At 37.7% G+C, this 17,339-nt stretch overlaps 1 protein-coding gene across 4 annotated transcripts in view; it reads left to right on the top strand.

The window, feature by feature from the left end:
• The window catches only part of tmem94 (transmembrane protein 94), a 63,501-nt gene that overhangs the window by 19,513 nt on the left and 26,649 nt on the right, over positions 1 to 17,339 (top strand). For 3 of the 4 annotated variants that reach the window (XM_039739261.1, XM_039739263.1, XM_039739264.1), the window contains 4 exons: positions 502 to 604; positions 3,774 to 3,860; positions 7,566 to 7,682; positions 11,076 to 11,132. In XM_039739261.1, coding sequence (XP_039595195.1) covers positions 502 to 604; positions 3,774 to 3,860; positions 7,566 to 7,682; positions 11,076 to 11,132 — 364 coding nt within the window. The remainder of the gene's footprint in view (positions 1 to 501; positions 605 to 3,773; positions 3,861 to 7,565; positions 7,683 to 11,075; positions 11,133 to 17,339) is intronic. The other variant, XM_039739262.1, reaches the window with a different exon arrangement.

Below are 17,339 nucleotides of genomic sequence, written 5' to 3'. Positions count from 1 at the left end.
AGGATGTAGAGGGAGTGGTCTTACCGAGACTGATGGGAGTACACTACAAGTTTGAGGGAAGAAAAGATGGTGTATTTCAGCTTAATTTCATCATAACCATGATATGAATCCTGGTAGTCTACAGTTTTTCGTTATTATTGTTGGACAACATAAATCTGCTTCTGTGATGTAAATATTGCACTGCATGTTTCACAGAAGCCAAAAAATACTCTCAGAAAATCACATTGTAACTTTGAAGGCTATTTTTTAATAATTAAGGGTACCTACTAAATATCAAAGAGCAAACACAATGAAAAGTTCCCCTGGATGCTAAAATGTAATTAGGTTTAAGATTTGTGCTGTCATCTGAACCATCCGATCAGTACTCTTTTGCGATTATTACTAGGTAATTTTGTGCATTTTCTTTCACATCTGTATTTATTGCTCTGTTTGCAAACAGGAAGAAATCTAGGGCCAGGCATTTAACCAGTTTTAAGCAAATTCTGTCCTGTCTTTGTACAGACGGTGTCTGGATATGGCTCTTGACCGACCTGTGACAGCACTCGATAATGAGAGGTTCACAGTCCAGTCAGCAATGGACAAATATGCATGTCCAGTGGTGCTGGTAAGTAGATTTTTCTTTGAATTTTAAAATTTGTTTGACTCATATTCTTTTAATATGTTCTATTGCTTTTGAAGAGTGACTAATAACGGTGCACAAAATTATTAACAGAAATTACTGTGAATGTTTTGCTGTGGTCCAAATTGTATTCTAATAACAAAGATTAATAATACACATTCAAGTGTACTCGTTCATGTCCTTGTTGCACATATCACTCTGAATATAACTGCTATTGAAGATCATGTTAATAACTTTTCTCTTCACTCTACTATATATTTTGCATTTGTATCAGACGTTGTATGATATTCTAAATATATTGAATTTTTTGCTTCCGTGTAGAATCTGTACAGACTTTTTTTGCATCATAATCTATCTGTGCACAGGCACTGACCTTAGTTTATGATGAACAGAACTGACGTCCAAAAATCCTATCACTCATGTAATTAAGTGTCTACTGTTTCATATTGGCAGGATGGGGTGTAAGGCAGGAGGCAATGCCCATTTTTTCTTAAGACACAATTTTTGATTTTAAATGGTGTGTGCATATACGTATATGTGCATGGCACAAGTGGGCAGGAATTGCTAGATTTTTTTGACTTGCACTTAATTGGATTTCCTTGTTCATAGGGAACAAATGCAAGCCCTGGCCCTTACCATGAATGTTGTTCAGTGGCTTACCCACACCCCTCTGTGTTGATTCAGTGTAGTGGACATGCAATCCTGGATATCTAAGAGTATCGTAGCTCTGTTATTGCTCAATCTCGCCTATTACCGCTGTGTGATAGGTCTCTTGGAATTTTTTTTGTGAAAACTGTGCATGCCTGTGAATAGGTGGAAGTAGACTATGGGTGTCACGAGATGGGTACACTTTCTAGAGGTGAATAAGCAAATGCGTAATCAACATACAACGAGGATACTGTGAGTGTGTATAAAATATATATAAATAAGTTGTACCACAAATTATGATAGCAAAACATTCACAGTGATTTCTGTTTAGTTTGTGTGCCATGATTAGTTGCTCTTCAAAAACATTTAGGTTGTTATTCTCATTTAATTAATGTTTGACAAAATGATGATGAATCCATGGTATTCACTGTGAGTTATACATTCAAAATTATAAAGCCCGTAAGACGTAGTGGGTGTTTTGAAATAAGTTGTCTGTTCAACCACATCCAGCCAGTTAGTGTCCTTTGAGAGCCATTGACTTGGCCGTTAACTGTGTAATGTCCTGATTTTCATAATGTGAACTTAACGTGATTCATTTGTACTGGAGGAACTAACCTATCTGTAGATATTACATTCCATGGTAGAGCATCAATAAATTGAATTCTGAAAAGGTAAATCAAACTCTTCCTCAGTGTTCGCCTTTCTTGTGCAGTTTGAGTAGGCACCCAAATACTTTGGCCAGTTCTTAAGCAAAGGTTTAAGGCAGAAACTACAGTATGACTGTATTTTTGCATGTCTTGCTCATTATTACAGATTTAGAAGAACTGAGAATAACTGACCTGAGTTTCCCTGATCTGGGGCTTGTGGTAATTTTAAGCCTGAAGTTTATCCTGTATCTGTAACTGTTAGCTGTTTTCTCAACATAATTAATCCATGTTTACTGTCATTTTAATCTGAACTACTAAGAATAATTAGAAAGAAAATGTAAACATTTACACAACTCCTTTCCTTTGCATTATTACCGTAACTCATGCCTTTTTAAAGTTTTTGTTTATTTTGTTTCCCTTTTCACAAAGGATCAGCTTACTTGCTGATGTGCAGCTTTGCTCAGTGATTCAATAAGGAAAGCACAGTGAAGAAACAAAATAGCTTTGAATCTGAGATATCTTTAATAATGCAGTAAGGCACTAATGCAGAGGAATGTTCCAGAAGTCAGCTCAGTCTAGCGCACATTGTAGCATTTACAGTACATAAATGTAGAAATTGAGATTGCTTTTGTATTGATTTTCATTGGAAGGTAGAAGCTGACTGCAGCTTAAAATGTAAAGAATGCTTGTATAGCTTGCTGAAACATTAAGTTATTTTCTTAAACTCTCAAGCATGTACACAAAGAAAAAACTTTTTAGGAAACAGTAGTTCCTCCTTCTAATCAAGTACACTATTGATAAGATTATCTTCGTGACTTTAACCACAGTTGGGCTATTGAAACAAGATATTAGCGCTCTGAATAGAACAATTGTCCAACTCCTCAAGTTAAGTATTTCATTAAATTTAATGTGTGCCATTTAATTTTAAAACTTGAGTATGATGTGAACAAAACATTAATATTGTCCCATGGAGACGCATTTTGAAAGATGACTATATGTAATAAAAAGTTGTTTGATAACTACAGAAAATAGATGAATGAACAGCACTAATATTTTCAGTTTACAGGTAAGGGGGACACTTGTACCAAGTTTATTTTGAAAACTAGCCTCTTTTCCCCCTCATTCCTTGTTCTTCAATTCAATTCAAAAGCACAATCCCATGTGAATGTGCTTCCTGTTTGAGGACTGCTTTCACTTTCACATGTGTTGTGAGCATAAGACTGGGCGACTTGACATGGTTTATGTGCAATGAGTAACATTACATTATTTTTCATTGGCATATTGTATATTGTTTGCTGTTGTTGTACAGCGTTGATCACCATTGGGTCGCATTCTGTCAGAAACTTATGTCTGTAATGCATGAAAACATGAGAGAGTTTTTCTCAGCCATCTCTACAAACTTCATGGGGGCAAGTAACCTATAAAAGCTTATCATTTTTGCATGGCACATTCCTTATTCCTAATATATTATGGGATGATGTACAGGCAAGCAAATAAAGACTTCAGTTTCAAACTGGCGTGCTAACCAGAACTACTGTACATCTGCAGAAAAGCCTTTGCCTTGTGCTCAAGTAGAGGGAGCTGTTCAGTGCTGACTAGTTGGTAGTGTATCTTCATTTAATAACTCTGTGTCCTTTCCCTCTCCTTCTACTCATGTTATTAGGAGTAATGCTGGTTTACTTGTCAGCTTTAATTGTCAAACTGTTACCATAAAAGGACCTATGAAGTCTCAATAAATTAAATGTTTCTTAATTTTACAAATTATTTTTAAACCGGGCATGGAATTCATTTACTTGGAGTCTCCATTAAAGCACAGTCATTTTTTGCTGTTTCATTACATTTAATTTCCTTCTTTCCAGGTTGCCTTCTTAATTACAAACACAGTTCGCTTTTGTTTTAATGCTCCTGGTGTGGCACCTTGGCGGTTCAACTTCTTTCAGCTCCAGGTAGGATGTTGCCTATGAAAAGCATATTTTTAGACATAGAGGTGCAATCACTCACTGTTTTTTTTTTTCTTTCTAGCATTCCTTAACGTTAATAAAGATGCTGCTTCTGTCCTTGACATAAAAGATAGTTATTGTGAGTAGTAATTAAACCAATTAGTTCTTTTATGGCTGAAAGGAAATATGAAAATAAGTACACCCCATGAAAGGTTTTTTCTTTTTTGATGGATATGGATGTCTAAAGACTTGATTTTCTGTCTTTTCACACTAGCCTCAGGTAAAGGTGATGAATATTTTATTCAAAGGAAAAAGAACAGATATGCCAATTTTGTCTGTGGTAATAGAAAATACATCCATGACTTCAATAGCTGCTATAGTTCCCTTTGGCAGAAACAAACAGAAATGCCATTTGTGGTGTAGTGGGTCTGCGGCTATGAAAGATTGGTGGTTTTTTAAATAATCCATTCGCCTTGTCAGTCCCCAAGGGCACGATTGTGCAGATGTGGGGAGTTGATGGAGTAATTGGGGCAAGTCACACCCGTATGCGAGGGTGCAATTGCTTAATCGGCTTCCTGCGGTGTGTGATTGAGGTGCTGCGCCCACAGAACCGTATAAGAATGGGCCGGCAGGGGACGCTAAGAAAATAAACTGAAAGGAAAGAGGCTTGGAGAGTGACAGCACAAGCACTGGGGGTGAAAGAAAGCGGACGAGCCAGCCAACTGTAAGAGAGAGGTTAGCACGGTATGGGGTCATGGATGGAGCGAAGGATTGGCGCTCAAGGGACGAATCGTGCCCACTGAATGGAAGAGTGGGTACAATCGTGGAGGAGTCTGCCCTAGGGATCTGAGGGATGAGTACGAGTGAGAGAAAGAAGACTGGAGGACAACCAACTCCGAGTGGTCTGGCAGACGCTGACGGAGGCAACCAAGACCAGGGGTTAGTAGTGCGAGGACGGTGGTGGCTGAAGTCTCTCCTGATGAGCATGCCTGGGGGTGAGCTGAAGAGACTGGGAAGGAGCTGTGCTTGGCTGGTGTGATCCCAGTGTCTGCGGCAGGATTTTAGTCTCATTTTTTGCCTTGTTTTAAATATGTGTATTTTACCTTTTTATGGATTATTTATTTATGAACACTGGGAAAACTGCACTATTTATTTGGACACTTTGTTTTAATAAAAGCACTTCTGCACCTTTCCCCTTGCTTCGTTGGTGTCCTCATTGTCCAGTTCATCCGGTTACATTACGGTGTCGGGTTCTAGAGCTCCCAGAGAGGAAGTGGGAGCATGAAACCAAACCCGCATCGTCACACCATTCCTGTGACTGTCTAGCAGTCTCTGATATCGACAGGGAGTAAGTTTATCCCACGTCCTCCATGCAGATCTTTTTTTCTGCAATGCGGTATTTGAGGGTTGTATTGAATGCTCAGACTATTTCAAATTCCAACCTCTCAAGCCCCCAAACCTCCCAAAAACCTACCCCACAGTATCTTGATGGGATTCAGATCCAAGCTTTACCTTGGCAATTCCAGAACCCTCTATTTCTTTCTTTTAGCCATTTCTTGCTGGATTTACTGATAAGGTTAGAGCCATTGTCATATTTGTAACAAAACAACAAACACCACTAGGGCAAGACCCAAGTAATACGATGACTCAAGTAGACAAAAATGTAGAAAATAAACAATCATTCGGGTCATTGTTAATCAAAATACTTCTTTATGATGAAACACTGCTGGTGTGGTGAGCTGTTCATTCAGACGTGGATTTCTCAAATGATGACTCTTGAGCTTCTTCATATCCCGTTTAAGGTGGAAGGGATGGGACTTCTGGGCTAATAGTAGAGGATGTGACTTTAGTAATTGGGATGTTGGTCTGTCCTAGAGGCAAAAGGAAGAGTAGGTATTATTGAAAGTGTCCTCTTGCGCTCAGGAGTGGTATTGCCCTTATTATAGGAATGTTGTAGTTGCCCCCATGTTGGTTGAGCCATAATCATCTGACAGATGGTCTGATATTATCCTCAAGTGCCCTTCATACAGTAGTAGATTCTTTTGAAGGTGAGTTTCCCAGGCCCTGATGTGGCAAAGTAGCCCCAAACAATAACATTTCTACCACATTGCTTTACATTGGGTAACAGGTTCTTCTAGTCAAATGTTGTCTTTGGTGTTTACAAAACATGTCTTCTGGTACTGTGGCCGTATAACTCTCATCTCACTTGGCTTAAGTGTTGGGCAAACTTTGGTCTTGCTTCAATGTTCTTTAAGGACAGCAAAGGTTTTCTACTGGCACAGCTCCCATATAGATATAATTTGTGCAGTCTCATGCATTTTAACATCAGCAGAGGCAAGAGCGTAGATCCGCGTGATGAAATTCTGGGGTTCTTAGAAATGTCTTTTAGCATGCTTGCTTGCTGAGGTTTCCTGGTCTATTTTGGGTAAATGTAGAGGTGAACTGACTTTTTTCAACAGTGCTTTTGCATTTATGTTAATTTAAATTATGCAATGTAAATGTTGCCTGCTGTTTGTTGTATCACCTTTATCTATAGGTACTGATTAAATGAAGCTTCAGTCTTGATATGTCCACATATGTTAAATAAAACCATTTCATGGAGAGTACTTATCCTTTCATGAGTGTTCTTGCATATGAAAAATATATTAGGCTGTTCTCTAGTTCCTGAGATATTTAGCTGATATGTTCAAGAATGCTTTTTTGCTTTTGTCCTCCTGGCAGTCATTTCAGTTTATTCATCCATCCATCCATCTTTACAGCTTATTTGTCCCATTCAGGGTTGTGGAGAGCAGAGCACAAGGCAGGTATAAGCATTGAATGGTGTGTCAGTACATCAAAGGGTACATTAACTTGTATACCCACATGGAGTCGCCTATCAATTTATTTTTGTTAAGCTTTTGTGACAGCAGCACTAAACACTGAATTGCCCAACTTAAGTTGTGCTTTAAATCTTATCGATGCTAATTTTCAAAGTCATTTAAAATCTAATGGATGTACTTTAGGTTGAGTTAAATTGAAAAGGGTTTTTATTTCAATTTCAAAAATGTATCCTGACAGTGCACGTATGTCATGTTTTCTTTACACATTGCATTTCATTGTCCCAAGAGGAAGCAGCATTCTTTGCAATGAGTCTTTATGGCTGAATGTTTATTACATTACCCTCTGTCTAATGTGGTATTCTGCTTCATTCCTTAATCTAAACAAGGGAACATATGACTTAATTTTAAATTGCTAATCAATTTTTTAGGAAAACAAATGGCACCGTTAACTTTATAAGCACCGTTTTAAGCACTTTAGAAGGAGCAAATATGTGTACAAGGTGTATTTGATGGGATATTACATTGAATGGGTTTCTGGGGAAAACTGAGAGTAGTTTAATCTTGTTAATGTTTTTTCCTCCCATATGATCTGTACATACAAAAGAAAACAAATGGACATCGCCAGTGAAGGTTTTAATGGACCTATATGTCAAACCATATCTAGGTTTGGTTCCTGCCTTGCAACTTGTGCAGCCTGGATAGACTCTTATGACACCGGAATAAACAGGCCTCTAAATGGATTTTAAAAAGGCTACATTTCATCTAAAAAAAAAAACTGCAAACTTAGGGTAGCAAAATGGTGCCTGATCAATTTTATCAAACTTAAACTGTAGTATGAAAGGGTTGCATCAACTTCAAGAATTATAATGGTAGATTGGCTTTTGTCCTACAGATAAATGGAGTTCTTCCCATTCTTCCTCTCCTTTTCCCCATAATGTGGGTGCTTGTCAGTGCCTATGGAGAAGCGAGGGTTTTGGCTGAATCAAGCAAGGCTTCTCCCACAGGGCTGGTAAGTGTTGAACGGCAAGACCAATAAGGGATTAAGGGACATCATGAAGAATTATGGAAACTGTCAATGCATTTGTCACCTTTTGTGTGTGTTTATGTTACTGATACTTTTATGTTAGTCCAAAAATGAATGTAGTTTTAAGGCTTAAAGGTGTTGCTTGTTGTGTGTGTTGGTGTTTTGTTTTTTTGTTTTTTTCCTTCTCCTCCGTCTTCTACCCCAGGTTAAGGTCTATAGCTTTGATTTAAGGGGCTATTGTCATCAATTGTGAGACTGCATGAGTTGAACCTTGCAAGGTTGAAGAGAGTATGCATTTTCGGCATGTTTAACAGTATGTTAAGTGTGTAAGTAGCAACACACACACACGTGGTTTTAAAATTACAAAACATACTTATGAAGCACTTGATTAATATGTCCATCATGCTTTTTAGTAACAAACATTTGCTATAAACTAAGTCTTCAGAGTGAACCCAAGAGTAGTGTAAGTGTTAGCAAAGGCTTTTGTGATTAGTTCAACTTTATTGCATTTTTAAACTTGTGCAGCAAACTAAGGCATTTTCAACAGATTTGGTTACATATGTACAGTGCAGGCATATAAATACATCTGTAGGACTGGAATCTTTCAAATAAAAGTTAATTTCACACTCCCCATTGCTCATAGACAGCATGGCCATTACAAATGTGCACGTGACACCTTAACCACAACTTTATGATGATTTGGATGGAACAAAACAATAAATATTGTTGAGTCATTTTTCATGTTATAGTAAAAGGAAGTGTGTTGAAACCTTTTTAGGACATAAACCTAAAAGAACCTAAAAGAAACATCTGTAGGATGAATTCCAGAGGGTCGGTTCAACCGGTGTAAGAGGAACAGATAAAGCTACTTGCGTTAAAACAAACACTGGAATAAAGTTTTAAAAAGCAAAATAATAAATATACCATGAAAGGAAATTGCACAAAAATGACAGCAAAAATGACAACTAAGACAACTTCTAGCTCTCCTAATAAGATCAGAAAAGCTGACTGCTTTCCTGAGATTTATTGCCTTCTTTATTTGAAAATAGGTGCCTATAAGTTGAGTGCCATAATAGACACGCTGCACCATGACAATATTTAAGAAGTATCTGAGTGAGATATTGGGACAGCTTACCTTTAGCTAAACAAACAAGCTTGATAGACTAGATGGTCTCCTTTCATTTGTTAAATTGCTTATGTTCACAGTGATTACTTAGGCACATGTATTTTCACTCCACATCGTACATATTCACCAATACAACATGGACTTCACAATGAGACAGTACTGCACTGCAAGTCAGAAAAGAATAATGTAAGGTGAATGAATATTACCTGTGAAATATGCTCAGCCAGCACAAAAATGACGTATTTGTTCCATAAGGCAAATTATTATTAACTTACTAAATTAACTACCTGGATAATCAATAGTGAACAAACTTACTTACTTACTTTTTTACTTAAACTTATTTTCAGTTGGGACAAGTGTAAATGTAACTGACCCAACAAGGTATACACTTGAGAGATCAAAATGATATTGAAATCTGGCATTTGTACAAAGATGTAATCATTGAGATAATGAAACATTTAATCAAGCTCAAGGTCATGTATAAAAATGTTTAGCAGAGCTACTTGCTCACTATTTTGGCAGTTCTTAATGAGCCTGGCAGTGGCCTGGCACACTGAGCAATTACTACAGTGTTAATAACTACTTAAATTGCTGATATTCTATATATATGAATGATGAACAACAGTTTATGCTGGCATTTAAATTGAATGGTATAATGTGGATTATAATGGAAATTCCTTCACTGGCTTTTTTTTTTTTTTTTTTGTACTAAAAATGTGATCTTTTAATTAAGTGCTCAAGTTTCAGTTTTTGCTTTTTGCATGGCTCTGCATTAACAGCTGCTCTTTTGTTTCATGGTGGCAGACAAATTTAGTATATGTGCAATCCTGCCAGTACCTGCCAAATTAATAAAAATCAGACAGGTTTTGGTGACAAGGTAACAGAAGACAAGCCCCATATTTACATTTCTACATGTGTGTGTATATACAGTATAGTGTACAAATAAGGGTGGTGTAGTGGTTAACACTGCCACCTCACTGTTTCAAGTCAAGGTTTTGAACCTTGCCCCCGTAATTCTGTGTGTGGAGTATTTACTGTACATTCTCCACTTACTGAGGTTTGGACTGTCTTCAGCTTTATCCTGATTTCCCTTCACTACCCAAAGACTGACCTATTTAAAGGCGCAACTCAAAATTTCCCCTGTATACATGAATCTGTTTTGTGATACACTGCTGCCTTATGCAGTGTTTATTACTGACTTGTATCCAAAACTGCAAGTCCTCTTGACTCTGAACTGGATAAAGCAAATTTGAAAATGGATGAATGGATAAACGGGTTAAGAAACAGATAATTACTCTCTAAAAAGGCTTAAGTCGCATGGACTTTTAGTTCAAGTTCTTGGCATGACAGCTTGGAAGTTATTATCAATTAATATAATAATTCTGTTAGGAGTATTCAGAACTAGTCTTTGTATCTCTCCTGATGTAAGATTACTTTCGGGTTTTACTAATACTTTTGAGCGTTTTTTTTCTTTGTAATAACTGGAAGACTGCTATCCCTTCTGTTGGAACTTCCTGCAGAGCTTAAGTATAAAAGACTATACACTTCAAGCTCTTCTGGGTATATTCAGTAGGTGAAGTTTAACTCTGCTGTGTTAATCTTCTGTAAACTACTCAGGCAGTCCTTTCACAGATCTAGGCTGTTAAAAATGTAAGTATGCTGTGTCACTTTTGTGGCTGAAAACTGTACAGCAGGTGGTCTCCATTTTCACTCATCATTGACCTCTCTTTTGACTAAAGAAAAGATAAACTTTACCTAGAACAAAATGGGGAAAAGGCTGAATTGTTATATGGTTAGAGGACAGCTAAAACTGGTTGGATCTGTGCTGCACAAATTGTAGGCAATTTTTTGGCCAGAGATTAAAGTGGGGACGAATCACAAATGAAGGGTGTGTTAAAATTGTTGCATCATGACCTGCTGTACTGATTGAGAGTGGGCCCCAACATCTGAAGGGTTATTGCCAGTTGCTTTCTTTTCCGTTGGTAAAGAGATCAGTTTGGTAAGTTTTTTTGAGTTTTTTTCCTGAAGTAATGAGTGAGTGTAGCCCGTGTGTTGGATTTGTGACGGCTGTTATCTTCATCCAAATGTTCTTTTTAACGCTGTGCTACTAATATAATTAACATCAGATTTGGTGATAATAATAATAATACATGTATGTGCTTCTTCTAATGGGTGCTGTCCATACGGTGAGCATGGGATGAGAAGACTAGACTGAAGGTGTCTCTTTTTAACGGCATCTTTTTTTGCTCTAGCTGGCTAAATTCTCAGAGGACACTCTAAGCAGCTACACGGAGGTGGTGTCTTCACAGGTATCTGCCCAGAGTATAAAACTTCTTCCCTCCCTTCCCAAATTCCCTTGTTCAATAACCAAGTCCCTTGTCATCTTTTCACTTCAGTTTTCCTCTTCTCTTTCCTTGCCATTCTTTGTAGATGCTTTAGGTTTTTTTTTTATTTTATTCTTATCATTTTAAGGTGTTTGACTCCAGTGTGCAGTCCAGTAGTAGTGCTGTCTTGCTTGCTGAGAAAAATATCAATTTATGTTTGTGAAATTTATATTCATTAGCCTTGTCTGTTTTTAAATTTTCAAATTGATGTTATGCACTTTTGAAGAAGACCAAAGTGAACCTCAAAGTGAACCTCTGCCACTAGTGCAGCAACTATGACTGGGTAGGAAGTGTTTTTTTGGGGGAAATGCATTCCTTCTGCCAGTTTTGAGATATGACAGTACTAAGTCAGGGGGTCCCAATGATTGTGTAATTTTCATTTGTACAAAAGTGTGCATTTTATGGAATTAAGGATGGCAATTACTTTTTTGTCAGTTACAACTTACTAAATGGAATTTATTTTTTTTTTTTTATATATAAACAATGCAAGGGTTTTAATATTTTTGGCCATTCCTATATCATTTGTGGCAATGTATTACAGTATTTTTTTCTTCAAGAATAACTTAAAGCAATAATAAAATGTAAAGAAGCCTTCTGAAGGTAGAGCATTTTGCGGATGATATTGCATCAACTTCATTCATGTGTCGAATGGGCACCCTGAATGTTAAACAGCTTTATTTTATATAGTGCCTTTACATAGTGGACACACCTGTCCAATACAGAGTACAAGTGTATTTGATTATTTTTCTTTTTAAAGTCAGAGGATGGCTCGCTGCAGGTCACATAGTGTCAATGACAGGGTTTGATTCATTGACCTTAAAGTAAAGAGTCTGGTGCCTTAGGCACAAGCTGACAAGCTATAGATGAGGTGCGTTTAAATGAACAAATATTTAATGTTTTTTTGGTAAAAGTAAATGGTGGGCTTGATCGGATGGGCACTTCTTGTTTGTTTATGGGCTTCACTTGTGTGTATCTAAGGATCAATCAGATGCATTTGTTCCTACATGTTTAAATTATGCAAAATACTATAAAGAAAACTGTCTGGGATCAACTCCCTCTGCTACTGAAGGTGCCAAGTGTTGCCTGTCAGCAGTTTTTCCCAAATGGTTTCTCCACCTGTAGCTGGTTGGCTTCCAAAACAGGATGTGTACAAAATCGGGCATCTTACTGGCAGGGGAACTGACTTCTGGAGTGTGAATCTCATTAGCAGACTGTGCACTGGAGCTAAATATCAACACATGCAGCATTTGCCTTTCCTCCCTCCCTTGTTCTTCAGCCTGCCTGCCACCACTTGGACCGCTGCATGCCATAGCGCTCAATGCAGAATGACTTTAAACATATTGATGAAATATTGCCCTCTTGGCCCTTTCCACCCAGCATGTGCTAAACTTGGGTGACAGTGGTCGCTGCTTGTTTCCGCTCCTTTACTGCATTTCACACGTCCGCATGCAAACTAGGACACACGGTGCCCTTTCAGTAGTTGAATTTTTTTTGTGCTGCATGTCGTGTTGCGGTTGTATTGACCATACCTGATGCAAACTGTAGTTTTGTGCGCCTTTACACCTTCCTTTTTCCAGGGACCCCGTCGTAAGTGCTCATTGGAGGTAATGATGGCAGTATGCATGCAGGGTCAGTGAAACCTTTTTGAAGTTTTAACCCAGGTTTGTATTGTGTTGTCTAGCTGCTGTTGTCATGTTTTTGATGAAGCCACTCTGAGGATAGTAGCTCTGAGGTGTAGCTAATGGCCTGCATTTGGAAAATGGGTGATACCTTTGTTTCTTCTCGGCCATAAATCAGGAGCCAAACAGAGTTTTGCCAATTAAGTAGTTTGAACTGCTCTTTGCTGTTCTTTTTATTCAGCCACAGTCTATTATAATGGATTTATAAATGAAATCTTAGTTGTCAATGATCTCCATCTACCCGTAAGTATAGAGCCACAGCCTTGTTCTCAAAATAGCATTTATAGTCCTGTTAATTCCTCCCTTGTTTTAGATATTATTAATTGCTATGGTCATTGCAGGCTGTGTCACAGACTTTTACATAATGTGAGCAAGTAGGAGGCAGTTGCACGTGCTACCATGACCACCAGTCATGTTCTATAATATAACAAGTAACTCCGTTCTACCAGTCTGCAGCTTACACCAACACAATCAAACAGTTTGATTTCTGTCTTACTTCTTGTGGGCAGACTTGCATGTGGTAGAGATGAGAACCAGTGAACACTCATCCTGAAGTACAAAGTATATAACGCAGCTATGAAGAATAAAGAACGCGGATGCTTTGGGCCTCACATACCTCTGGGAGCCTTGTTTATCTGATGGCTCATGTTTTAAATACCATAACAGATTTGAAAAAAAAGAAAAAGGGCTGAGACTGTCGCTGAACTTGCAGTATGAGAAAAAAAAAAAACATTTGGATGGCATCCGTTTTGTCAAGGACCATATTATTGGATATCAGAAAAAGGGCAGAGCTCATGACACTTATGAAATGTAAACTAATGCTGGAAAGTCATGATGGAGTTGTGTAATTTGTCATGCCTTGTTTAAATCTAGTCCTGTAATCTAACATCCTCATGCAACAATAATTACAGTCTGGGATAAATTAACTTTCATGTAGCAGGCCGAGTGCCTTTTTTTTTTTTTCTTTCTTTCTTTTCTTTCCTAAGCCATACTTCACAGAATTATAATTATAATTGCTAATGACTGTCAGATTCATTAACTTGGCTTGACCAAGTCAATGAGAGGAGCAATAGATCAATAGTTGCCACAGCTACTTTTTCCCGAAATATTAATTGTGACTGACAGCTGATCTTTATATAGGCAAAAAACATGTGGAAATAGTGATTTCATTTATAGCTGTAATATATTGAAACATTCTATGGATAATCAATATAATACATATTTCAAATAAAAATATGAAAGACAGAAACCTATCCAAATATGTACATACAACTACTGTATGTTGTGAATTCACTCCATGTTCTTTCAGTGCATGCATTCATAAGGCTTTTGCCACTGGAGCATTTGCAAAGTGTAGTTTGTCAGGGAGATTTAGCACATCTCCTTTCTCTGTTTTCTCAATTGGAAGATGTAAATTTTGTGTAATATTTACACATTCTAACTATGTATTAGATCAATATCTCGCACAAACTTCAAAATGAAATGCAGTTGAATAACTTGAGTCCGCACTTCCAATGGCAGACCAACAAATATTTTCACATGATCTTGTCCAAAATGTAGTGGAGAATGGGATTCTACTTGTTGTTCAGTCACTGTTCAGTTAATTTGTATTAAGATTTTAAACCCTACTAATTCTAATGATTAATAATTTATTTCAATTTGCACTTAATTTCCATACTGCATTGCTGCTAATGTAAACTTTCATTGAGACATTTTAATTTATGATCGCAGTACATAAGATACACATTGGATGGTTTTAGATCTGTAAGCAGAATGGAAGCCTTTAGTAAAATGTAAGCAAGCTAACTACCACAGTGTAAAGATGATGAATCCCAGACAAAGTGGTTGTGTGCATCTAAGATAATACATGAAACATGGTGGCCATTAATACACCTACCCCAGTGAAATGGACCTGAGCAGTTGTCTTCATTTGTATAGAACAACTCAAAGTCGCAGTCATTCATGGATTTAACACGAATCTTAACTGGGGTGTGAAAATAGCTGAGCACACTGGGAACATTGAGAAAGGCATGCAGCCTGATGATTAACCACCTGTTCACTAGAATGAATGGGTACAGCTGTAAAGCATCATTTGCTTTTCAGTAGTGGAGAAAATATGTTTTGTGACACCTTTTCCCGCAGGGTAAGAACAAATTTGACATGCATAAAGATTAAAATCATTGGATTGTTTCAGTGTTAAGCAGATTATCTCTTTTATGATTAAAAAATCAAAGGCAGCTAACTAAAATGTGACAATCCTATCTGAATAATGCTTAAGACTTTCATCCTTACTGTTTTACCTGTTAACCAGATAGCCCATTGTGGAAGGCTCGCTTGTACTGGCGAGAAAATCTGTAACATTCTAAGATAGAAAGTGAAGAGTGCTTAAATCAGCTTAATCCTTATACAAAATAAAGTAGCTAACTTAATAACTAGAAAGCTTCTTGTTATGCTAGTAGCACACATACAGTATACACTACTGCTGAAATTTTCAAAATGGTGAAGACAAATACAATTTTATGTTGCTTTTATATTTCTTAGTTCTGTTTTTTGTACCTTTTTGAAAGGTAGAACTAACAGAGTGGCAGAACACTGCTATACCTTTTTGTCCCTTTTGGGTTAATTTGAGTTCTCCAAACATTCAGTGTCTTCTCTTTTTCTAGCAGCTGATGTGTATTGTGGTCTCCATCATGGGTTCTAGCAGGTGTAGGTGACAACATACACCATCTGTCATTATCGCCACCATCAATAAACTGGCAGAACTCCATGTTTGTGTTAACCAGATTACACTGAACCTAAAGCCAGTTCAGTAGTGGAACTCCAACTTTAGTCAACCGTGTTTTTTATGTGTTTAGTGTGGGAGAAAAGAATGTTCATTGGGAGTCGACTCACTTTGTAGTTGAAAAGCTGATTAGGTGATGCAGAGTGGAGTGGGAGAGCACAGAAGCGATTGTATGATGACATTAATGATTAGAAAACTTCATTGTTTATGGACGACTTTGTTTGTTGTGAATCGAGCATTTAGTGCCGGCAGCACATGGAGTAAAGACTTATCAAAGTGCATTGATAACATCTATCAACATCAGTGTACATAAATACTATTAAATAATCAGACCTCATTTAAATCAAGAACAGTACATTTTTATTGAAAGAGTCAACCCACTTTAGTAAAGTGGACAGCGAAACCGAACTGGAGTCCATGTAGAAAAGGGGAAGGCAACAACCCAGACTGGTGGTGCACTAGTATTAAAAAGGGTGAAGCATTGATGTGACATGTCCCGTGCTTGTGCTTAGTCTCCTTTATTATGTAGCTTTCAAAGGCCTGTGTTGTCCTGCATTGTACCGTTTGCACTTTTATTGAAAGCCATTTGCAGAATACTTTGACACATACAAGAAGCAACAGAAGAAGAAAAAATAGAGTTGCTGTGCTACTGCATTTTGTAACGCCAAGGTCTTAAACTAAAAACACACAATGCGGATTATAAAATGAAGTAGATGATTGTATGCTATTTCAAAACACAGTTAAAGCAGTTGTACTGCTAATCCCACTGAAGCTGAGCATGTTTGGGCCCAGACTGTACTTGGATAAGAAGCCATCTAGGGAAAGCCTAGGTTGCGGCCCGAAGAGGTTTTGGTGAGGCCAGCAGAGAGCACTTACACTGTGGTCTGCGTGTGAATCCCAATACTGCAGTGCAGTGATGGGGACAATATGCTGAAAAAACTGGTGTCATCCTCTGGATGAGATGTGAAACTGAGGTTGCGACTCCCTGTGCTCCTTTAATATCCCTGCGCATCTTTTTGAAAAGAGTATTGTGTATCCAGATGGCCTGGTCATTCTGAACCCCTAATCATTCTCTATTCTTACTGGCTGTCTCTCTCTATCACAAATACGCCACCTGATAGCTAATGTGTGGTGAGTGTACTGGCACAAGAATGGCTGCCGTTGTATCATTTAGGTGGATGCTGCACATAGGTGGTGGTTGAAGTGGTTCCACACTGTCTATGTAAAGCGCATTGAGTAGGTTAAAAAAGCCTTTATAAATGTAATTAGTTAATTAATTCATTTTTACATCTGCTATGAATTACTGAGATTCCATAGATTGTCTAAATCCAGTTAGTATTTTAACCCATGTTGTTTCCTGCTATTTTTCACACAGAGTTTAAAGCCAGGTTAATAGACTTTAGTGAAAAGAATGCACAAATAAAATCTCCCATCTACGACAGTCTGGGACAGAATGCTGTAGGAGCTAATGAGGTGTGTGTGGTCATCAAAGATGTGACCCTATTTCTTTACTGTTTTGAATGTAATGTGATGAAACTAGCGGGATATGAGGGAATGTTTCTTGTGATGGAGTAGAGCCATGTCCACAGATAAATTCTTCCTTGCATGCCATACTGCCAAAGAAAGCTGTCATCCCTTGTGGCTCTTTACTGGAATAAGCAGGTTTGTAAA

This window comes from Polypterus senegalus, chromosome 17 (genome assembly GCF_016835505.1).
Source record: "Polypterus senegalus isolate Bchr_013 chromosome 17, ASM1683550v1, whole genome shotgun sequence".
In the NCBI taxonomy this organism is placed as follows: Eukaryota; Metazoa; Chordata; class Cladistia; order Polypteriformes; family Polypteridae; genus Polypterus; species Polypterus senegalus.
Note: the sequence above shows the minus strand (reverse complement) of the source record. Positions and strands in the feature narration are given on the sequence as shown.